Source organism: Muscardinus avellanarius, assembly GCF_963383645.1.
Source record: "Muscardinus avellanarius genome assembly, chromosome: 4".
Lineage (NCBI taxonomy): Eukaryota > Metazoa > Chordata > Mammalia > Rodentia > Gliridae > Muscardinus > Muscardinus avellanarius.
The window spans coordinates 17,102,171-17,111,180 of NC_137789.1; the positions used below are offsets into that span (position 1 = coordinate 17,102,171).

Below are 9,010 nucleotides of genomic sequence, written 5' to 3' on the forward strand. Positions count from 1 at the left end.
GTGTGTGTGTGTGTGTGTGTGTGTGTGTGTGTGTGTGTGTCTGAGGCTTGAACTCAGGGACATTCCACCTCTGAGCTACTCCCCAACCCTTTTTATTTTGCTTTTTATTTTTGAAACAGCATCTTGCTACATTGGTAAGTCTCACTGTATTGCTGAGGCAGCTCTTGAAGCTGCGATTCTCCTGTCTCAGCCTCCCAAGTACTAGGATTACAGGTGTGCACTACCACGCCCAGCTTCAACATTGCTTTTAAGATATTTTATCCAGAATTCTAATTGTTTTCACTCACAAGAATAGGGTGTCTAGTATTCCATGAGGCCATTAACAGAAGTCTTCGTTGGATGTGATTTTTACTTTTATCTATTTCTTAGAGTTTTCTGCAATAGCATGCACTAATTGTATAATCCAAAAGAAATAGCAAGTATATTTATAAAAATCAGCAACTACTTCAGTGTTCGGAATCCTTCGGGCCACTAGGATGCTTCTTGAGTCCTGTGGCGAGTTCAGAATTGTCATTCCTTCTAAATGTCACTGCCAGTGATGATGGCCCCATCACCTCAACAGGCGTGAGGGTTAATATGTAGCGAATGTGTCCAGGCAAGTGCCTGACTTGGCCTGTAATTTGTCCCCTGCAGGAATGGTCTGCCGGAAGCCTGCCGACCCTGTGGACTGGCCGCCGCTGGTCCTGGGGCTGCTCACCCTGCTGAAGCAGTTTCACTCTCGGTACACCGAGCAGTTCCTGGCCCTCATTGGCCAGTTCATCCGCTCCACAGTGGAGCAGTGTACAAGGTACAGGAGACCCACCAGGGGCGTCCACCTCGCGTGCCAAGCTCCTCTTACTATCGCCCTCACAGAGATGAGGACGGCCGTTCGTCCTCCTCTGCAAAGCAGGACGGGCGCATATCCTCATTTGGAGCAACCGCCAGGGCAGCCATCCCTAGTCACCCTGCTGGGAAATCTCCTGTCCATGTGCTCACAGGGATGGCTCAAGAATGAGTCTTGTCCACGATTAGTAGCCACCGTGGGGAGGACAGTGTAGTCGCGTTCTCTGCCATCTCAGATCCAACTCAGAGCTGAGCCGGGCCCTGCACTCCTGCGGCGCCGCTGCCCCACGCTTGGGTGGAGTCAGAACCTGGACTCAGCCCAAGTCCCAGGGTGTAATGAAACAGGAATCACCTTGAAGTTGCTATTTGACACAAACTTGTTCACCTTACTTCCCCATAGTATGATCTTAATTCCTTCCCCCTCCTCCCCAACTGTGGCTTTTCTAAAGTAGAAAGAAAAAAGTTATTTCCCTGAGAATCTGGGTCCTCAGCCTCCTTCTCTGCTACCCTAGAGGGTCAGTGGGCTAAGTAGCTTCTCCATCATGTTACACATACAAAACATGAGATTACCACTTGGTCGTCTTGCCAGCATTAACTAAAGACTACTAAGATCAGTCTCCTGATGAGTCTTCACAAAACACTACTGACTCCAAAAATTGGCAGTGACTGCAGTGACTAGACCAGTGCCATGAAGATACTTATCAGTGCCTTAACTGACCTCCCCACAAGTGCACAGCTGCCACCAAGCCAGCCCTGGGGGTCATCGGTCATCCACACAGAAGCTCACACAAAGTGAGTGCTCACTCACAAGTGCTAAGTCCACCTCAGCACAGTAGTCAGAGTCAGTGTAAAGGAGCATCCCAAGATTAATGTGAAGGGCCACCTGGAGTTTCAGAGACTCATCGCCAGGTGTGGTGGCACAGATCTGTAATCCCAGTGCCTGGGAGGCTGGGGCAGGAGGATTTTTTGAACTGAATAATAGAAAAGAGCCCAGAAAGATATGGAAGTATCCAGAATAAAGTTATTGCAATCATAAAAAGAAAGCAATAGCAACAGAGCTCTGAACACCGAGGGCTTGAGGCCCAGGACCATGGAGAGGGCTGAGGCCTGCAGCCCAGAGTACAGGGGTGACTGGGAAGTGGCCATCCGCCTGGCTGTCCCTGACCCCAGTTCCCTCTGTGTCGAGCGTTGCCTGGGCCTCCTTCCACGGTCTTCCCCTCACTGATAGCTGGAGAATCACATGTGGCTCCAGGCCAGCATGTGGCTGGCAGCCCTGGAGTGGCCGGCAAGACACGGAGCTCAGCTGTAGCTCAGCACTAGGTGCGTGGGGTCCCCCCCCCCCCCGCCAAAGCAGAGCACGCACACTGCGCGGTTGAGAGCAGCGAGGACCTCCTTGGCTGTGGCCACTCTTGAGCCTTTTATAAAGCAGCTGATCATCAGAGAACTAGATCAGTGCCATGAAGATATTTATCAATTAGAAAATGCCAATATCTGATTTCTTTCTCAGCCCTATAAGAGTGCTTTGTAATAGTTACTGGAGGAATGAATACATGAGGACTCCATGTGAAAAATTGATAGGCACTGTATTTATTTGATACCTTCACATAACATAATAATGTACCAAACACAATCCCAGACCCAGAGATATAAAGATGGAGTGTGGCCCAGGCCCTCAAGGAGTTGACTTCAGATAGGAAGCCAATGCTCAGAAAAAATGAAGAGTCTCTGAGAGTGACCCTCAGGATAGTGATCCCAGGAACAGGGCATCCACCCAGGGAGCCGGGGAGGAGGAAGTGCCCCAGCTGAGATTGAATATGTCTAGGCATTTACTTTCAAATAATTGTGTGGAACAAATGTAGCTGCAAAGACTCGGGGATGAGAAAGTGGAGCCTGCCAGGAGAGGGGGACCAGAGGGAGATGAGTGTAGACAGGCAGCGGGGATCTTATTGTAAACCAGAGAGACTGTCCTGTGGGTGGGTTCCTACAGTCATCAGAGCAGGCTAATGGCTTGTTCAGAATCAAGAGAGTGCCCTATGGATTGTCCTTTATATGATACTCTGTCTCTTGTCACACATTCAGTCTTTCAGGGTTTTGACTGAGGACCTATCATGTGTAAGAAAATGAACTGATCCAGGCTGTCCTCTCTTTCAGCCAGAAGATACCTGAAATGCCCGCAGATGTTGTGGGTGCCCTCCTGTTCCTGGAGGACTACGTGCGGTACACAAAGCTCCCCCGGAGGGTAAGCCGCGAATAGTACAGGGCATTCCTAAAGACAGATCTGTGCACAGATGCTAATGTGGTTTTGCTGGACTGAGCAGGAATGAAGCAAAAGGCCTCCATCCCTGAGCACTGCTCTCCAAGTCCTGCCTGCCTGCCCCACCAGGCGGAGTGCTTTGAGAGAGGATGGAGGGGGACTCGGCCGCCTCCTCTTCTCACTACCTGGTGGCCTCCCCGAGCAGCTCCCCTGGCTCAGGGGAAGGGAGCTCAGTGCAGTGGGCAAGCCAGGAGGGGATTCCTAACTGGCCAGGAAACAAGAGAATTGCAGGTCTCCCTGACAGCCTGGTGCCCACAGCTACTTTGGTTAAGTTTGTACCCTAGCCAAAGTTATAAAGGACCACTGCTTCCTAGGGTGAGAGACTACTTTTACCTTCTAAAAAATTCCTTTCACAATTAGTTCCACTTTGGTTAAGTTTTAGTTCAAAGAGGAAAACTTGGTACTGAAATATAAAAGACTTTCACTAGATGCTGAAGTCATTTCTCATTTAAAAATATTAGTAAGTCAGCAATTGAAGGTACTTTTTTTTATAACAAATGCCATAGGTAATGTTTTAAAAATGAACTAGCAATGCCATACTTAATCGTGAAATGATAGTGGCATTCTCACTATCTATTTATAATTCTCAGGATTATAAAAATCCTATCATGTGATGATACTGATTCTTGTGCTACTTTTGTTGCACAGGTACAAGATAACAAGAAATGAAATTAAAATATAATGCAAATTGGGAAAGCCTCATTTATATTATTGCTTGAGAATGTAATTGTCTTACTTGAATACGTAATAGAACCATGTGAAAAATAATTTTTAAATGAGCTCAAGCTGATTACAGAATAAATGTACAAAATAACTACCCTAATAACCAGTTTAAAATATACTGTTGAAAAGGTCCCATTTACAGAAATGACAAGGAAAAAATAATTGGGAATAACCTCCACAAATAATATGTAAGAACATTGTAGGGAAAAAAACATAAAATTTTGAATCCATGTTTCTGAATGAGATTAAGTATTATAAAATGTAGTTCTTTCTAATATACAGATTTACTGTAATTATAATAAAAAGCCTAGGTAATTTTTAACTTAATTTTTTAAATTTCATAGAATGTAACCCAAGAAGGACTATTTTTTAGGAAACTATTAAACATTTTATACCATATGTTAAAACATTGTAAAACTGCAAAAGTCAAAATAGTATGGTACTAGCCGGGCGTGGTGGCGCACGCTTGTAATCCCAGCATTCGGGAGGCTGAGACCTGGAGGATCGCGGTTCGCAGACAGCCTCAGCTACTTAGTGAGGCCCTCTGCAACTCAGTGAGACCCGGTTTCAAAATAAAGAATAAAAAATAGGGCAGGGGGTGTAGCTTGGAGGTCAAATGCCCCTGGGTTCCATCCCCAGACCTGCAAAAAAAAAAAAAAAAAAAAAAAAGTATGGTACTGGTATGAAACTCAAAAGTAAGATCCATGGACAAGATTATGCGGTCAAGGAAAACAAGGCATAAAATTGTATCTCAGGCAAATTAGCATCTCAAACTGAGCAGAAAGGAAGTACCAACACTCGCTTTCTATTGGTAGTGTCCCAGTCAACACTTAGTGCTTGGGACAATTCATTCTGTGGTTGGAAAACAGGGAGTTAATTCCTTCACATCATCCATGTTATCAAAATAAATTACAGATGAATTTCTGTGAAAGGTGAAGCAAATAAATTAGAAGTTTTAGACAGATGTGTATCGGCTTTTACAATGTCCTAAATGTAACACCAAAGGAGGAAACTATAAAGGACAGACTTAGGGGTTGGATCACAATAAATGCTGAATGTAATTAAGATTCTGTTAAATGTCTCTCAAAGAAAAGAGACAAAATCAAAAAGACAGGTCTCTTCATTTATAGTGTGCTCTTCCAACTCAAGATTATCAACCCAGCAGGGAAGAGTGGGCAAAGAAATTAACAGGCAGATTTTACAAAAAAAAAAAAAAAAAAAATACAGAGGGATAAACATTTGGAAAATGCTCAACTTTACTGTCTCCAAAGGGCAGAAACCAAAATAATAGTAAAAGTACTGTTTCCACTCACATGATTAGTGAACAAATGTTGACTCAAGCTTGAAGTGGTTTGGAGAAACAGGACTTCTCAGCCATGCTAATGGAAGTATACACTGGCTGAACCTTTGTGGAGGGCAATTTAACTCTCTATTTAAGGCTTTAGTAAAATATTTACTTTGAGGAGAACAATTCAGCTCTCTTTTTAAGGCTTTAGTAAAATATTTAAAATATTTAGTAAAATTTTTACCCTGATCCCCAAAATTCCACTATCCAATAACCTGGGGGTCTCAGCATCTCTTCTGTAACACGTCCTAATTTCAGTGCAGGAATTCACAAAGATACATGCAAAGATGTTTATAAGACTTTGCACAGATAGAGGACACAAGATTACGTGCTCCCAACTTTGAGAGAGAGGGTATGTGTGTGTGTGTGTGTGTGTGTGTGTGTGTGTGTGTGTATACCTCAAATTAGTTGTAACTTTCTCAAGGTGGTTAAGATTTGAGAATATCTAGCTGTCTGACTTGTTAAATTTCCTCTCATTAGTGGTGATACCTTTATAATCAGAAGAAAATTAGCCACTGGTTATAAAAACTACTCCAGGACTTGGCCACCACCTAGTTCCACATCCCACCCATTCCAGCCTCAAGGCTTCCTCTAGAACAGTTAAGGGACATGTTGAGGACCTTCCTCCTCGCCCCTCCAGTGCTTTCTCCTTAGGCCCCTTCCTCCATGGTCATTAGCCAGACATCCTATTCTTCCTGGGTTGACCATCAGTTAATAAAATGTGTCATGTGGCCTGAGATTACCTCTTAGTACTTTCCAGAAGTGTAAGAATTCCTGGCAGTTCAAAGTGCCCTTAAGAGCCAAGTAGGAACTCATGTTTGGAGCCAGAGAAGTTGCGGCCTCCCTTCCATATCAGTGCCGAGGAATGCGACGCCAAGACAGAGGCCACCAGAGGTCTATCTGCTTCCGCAGCTCTTCGCATTACTCACCTCGCCCCTGAGGATAGCTTCATGTACGTTCATAGGAAAGTTTTGAATTTAACACTGAATCATTTAACTCTTGTTTAATATTTCAGGTTGCTGAAGCACACGTGCCTAATTTCATTTTTGATGAGTTCAGAACAGTCCTATAATTTTTTTTGTCTACTTCTTTAATGAAAGGATTGCCCTTAAATCTTCTTACCACCACTAAAATGAAGTTGGAAATGAAAAGAAACCCAACTGCTCATAAAACTGCATTTCCCTCCTTCATTGTGGGAAACTTCGGACATTCTGATGATGAAGATGTATCTCACAGCACTAGTTAATATAATTAATATTGTTTAAATCATGGTATTATATGAAATTTATATCACGTAGAAGCAGAACACATTTTTGTACGGCCTCTTATAAATGCTGAATGTAATTGTTATGTATAAATCCATTTAGTTTTATGTTCTAAGGAACTATTTGTGCAACTCCAGATTTTCAGTAAAATAGTATTACCAGTACCCAAAGGCGTCCTTCTGCTTATGATTTAAAAACGACATAGCCATCCTGCAAAAATCCCTGCTTGAGAAATAAGAGATGGCTGAGATGGCTGTAGTAGGGACAGCAGCCCACCCACAGCAGACTGGAAGACACCTGGTGGTAGCCAGACTAATCACATATATAGTAACTGTACGATTCAGCCCCACGTCATGGCGGTCTTTTGATGTCCAGGCTTCACTATCCAATACCCTGGGAGTCCCAGCATCTCTTTGTAACACTTCCTAATTTCAGTAGCTTCTTCTGCCTTTTTCCTTCTTGACCCCAGCTGCCCATGATCATAGTGCTATCCCTAAGCTTTTTCTTTGTATTATTTTATTTAGTACAGGCTTAACCATAAGCCTTTAACTCTCAAATGTCCAACTCACTTCCTCATGAAAATTACTCTAAAATAGGAGCTGCCATTCTTCTTTCGCAACTTGGGATGTTGACAGCTTGGATGAGAGCAAGATGTTTTTGCTCTGAACCTCGAGCTAGCTATGTTTTCTGGAGAGGAGAGAAGCCAGCAAAAAACACTGGATCTTAGCTCTCCCCCAAAGGCCCATGCACTGAGGGCTTGGTCCCCAGCCTGTGGTGCTAAGGGGAGGTGGTGGAACCTTCAGGAAGTGGGGCCAAGTGGGAGGAAGTTGGGTCACTGGGACACTTTGAAAGGGACAGTGAGGCTCTGGCCCCGAGCTACGTGTTTTCCAACTTTAATGAGGTGAACAGACTTCCTCTGTTTGCAGCCCAAAGCAATAAGGCTAAAGGACCATGGACTGGAACCTCTGAAACTGTGAGCCAAAATAAACTTTTCCTTCTAATGCATGGACTATCTCAGGCATTTTGTCACAGCAACAGAAAGCTAAAACAAACAAAGCCCAGAATCTAAAAGTACTTCACAGTCATTCAGCAAACTGTAGAAATACCACCACTTTATAGTCAGGTGGTAAACTTGTTGAGTCCTCCTGCCACCAGCTATACCTTGTTGCAAGCCAGCCTATTAGTGTCATCTGTAAACTTAGGGCTAAACGATTTTTCAAGTTCCTTCACTTTTCCAGTTTTATGATGTTATTTCTTATCAGAGGCCTCAAAACCTAAGATACCGAAAGGAAAAAAGGGTAAGACTTTACAAGCTTTATTTCACTCTCACAGCCTGAAGGATTTTAACCGAAGTCAGTGGAGGGGAAGAGAAGCTTCGAGCTATGCCCCAAGGCCAGGAAAAGATTTTAAGTGAACTGTTGCTCAACATGTAAGAAGCTTAGAAATCTCATATACTGCAAGTTTCAGAAAAACCACGCCTCATATCTTATTTTCATCTGTAATCAGCCAAGAGTAAGCTCACAGAGATGTTTAATTCTCTGATACAAAAGTCATAAGATGCTGGAAAGGCCAGATCCCTGGAGACGACTGGGAAAGGGAGAGTGAGCCTCATGGAAACAGGTGAAAAGTCCCCATGCACTCTGCTAAAACAAGACCGGGGACAGCTGAAAGGGATTTTACCAGTGATTTGGCCAATGAAGTATTTTCTCAAGTTAAAGAGAAAACTGAAAAAGCAAAATGAAATTTTACTGTAAAAGCTACAAATCATTTTACTCTAGTCATTAGAATCTGAAGTCATTTTCCAGATTATTTACTATAATTTATTTTCATGATATCTGAAGATTTGCTGAGATGAAAGCTTCCATAACCGTTCCACATTTACTATAAACACTAAATTCTCACTGGTTTTCAGGCACTAGGGCAGGTCTTACAAGTATTTATTTGTTCATTCACTTTTCTTGAGAAAATATCATACAGTGGACTTTATAACGCTCTTGATTGCTATTCCTGGAGAGTGTGAGACCTGAGAACTCAGCAAAGAGCCTTACCAAACTGTCTCACTGGCTAAATGAGGGACACAGGTTCCACAGACATTAAGACATCTCCAAAGTCAAGAGTTACTCAGAACAGGTTTCACTCCTCACTCTGCACCATCCCTCTTGGTTTCTCTTCCATTATCATGAAGCTATGTAAAGAATTACACGAGAAGCAACAGGACAAGAGCGTTCACTCGTCGTTTTATTCACATGTCCCAATGACTCATTCTAAATACTGAAATCAAGAGAAAAACTGCAGTTCCTCAGTATTAGCACTAATTTATGGTAACAATCATATCTTTTAAATATCTAACTTATTTTACCCTTCATTTTCAACTTCAAATTATGGCATATATTTACATGCTTATTTACAAAAACTTCAAAAACAAAGTAATCCCAATGTTGGTCCAGGTTTCCACTTTAGAAGTGGTATATTTCTCTGCTATATACATCCTCTTCCAAAAGCTCTCAGAGGACTTGAGTTCCAAGTGGTTCCCTTCTAAAC

At 43.0% G+C, this 9,010-nt stretch overlaps 1 protein-coding gene across 1 annotated transcript in view; it reads left to right on the forward strand.

The window, feature by feature from the left end:
• Positions 1-6,276, forward strand: part of WASHC5 (WASH complex subunit 5) — a gene marked incomplete at both ends in the record, with an annotated part of 72,753 nt that extends 66,477 nt beyond the window's left edge. Inside the window, 3 exons of the mRNA XM_080694629.1 lie at positions 634-787; positions 2,974-3,061; positions 6,220-6,276. Coding sequence (XP_080550755.1) covers positions 634-787; positions 2,974-3,061; positions 6,220-6,276 — 299 coding nt within the window. The remainder of the gene's footprint in view (positions 1-633; positions 788-2,973; positions 3,062-6,219) is intronic.
• Between the last annotated feature and the right edge of the window lie 2,734 nt (positions 6,277-9,010).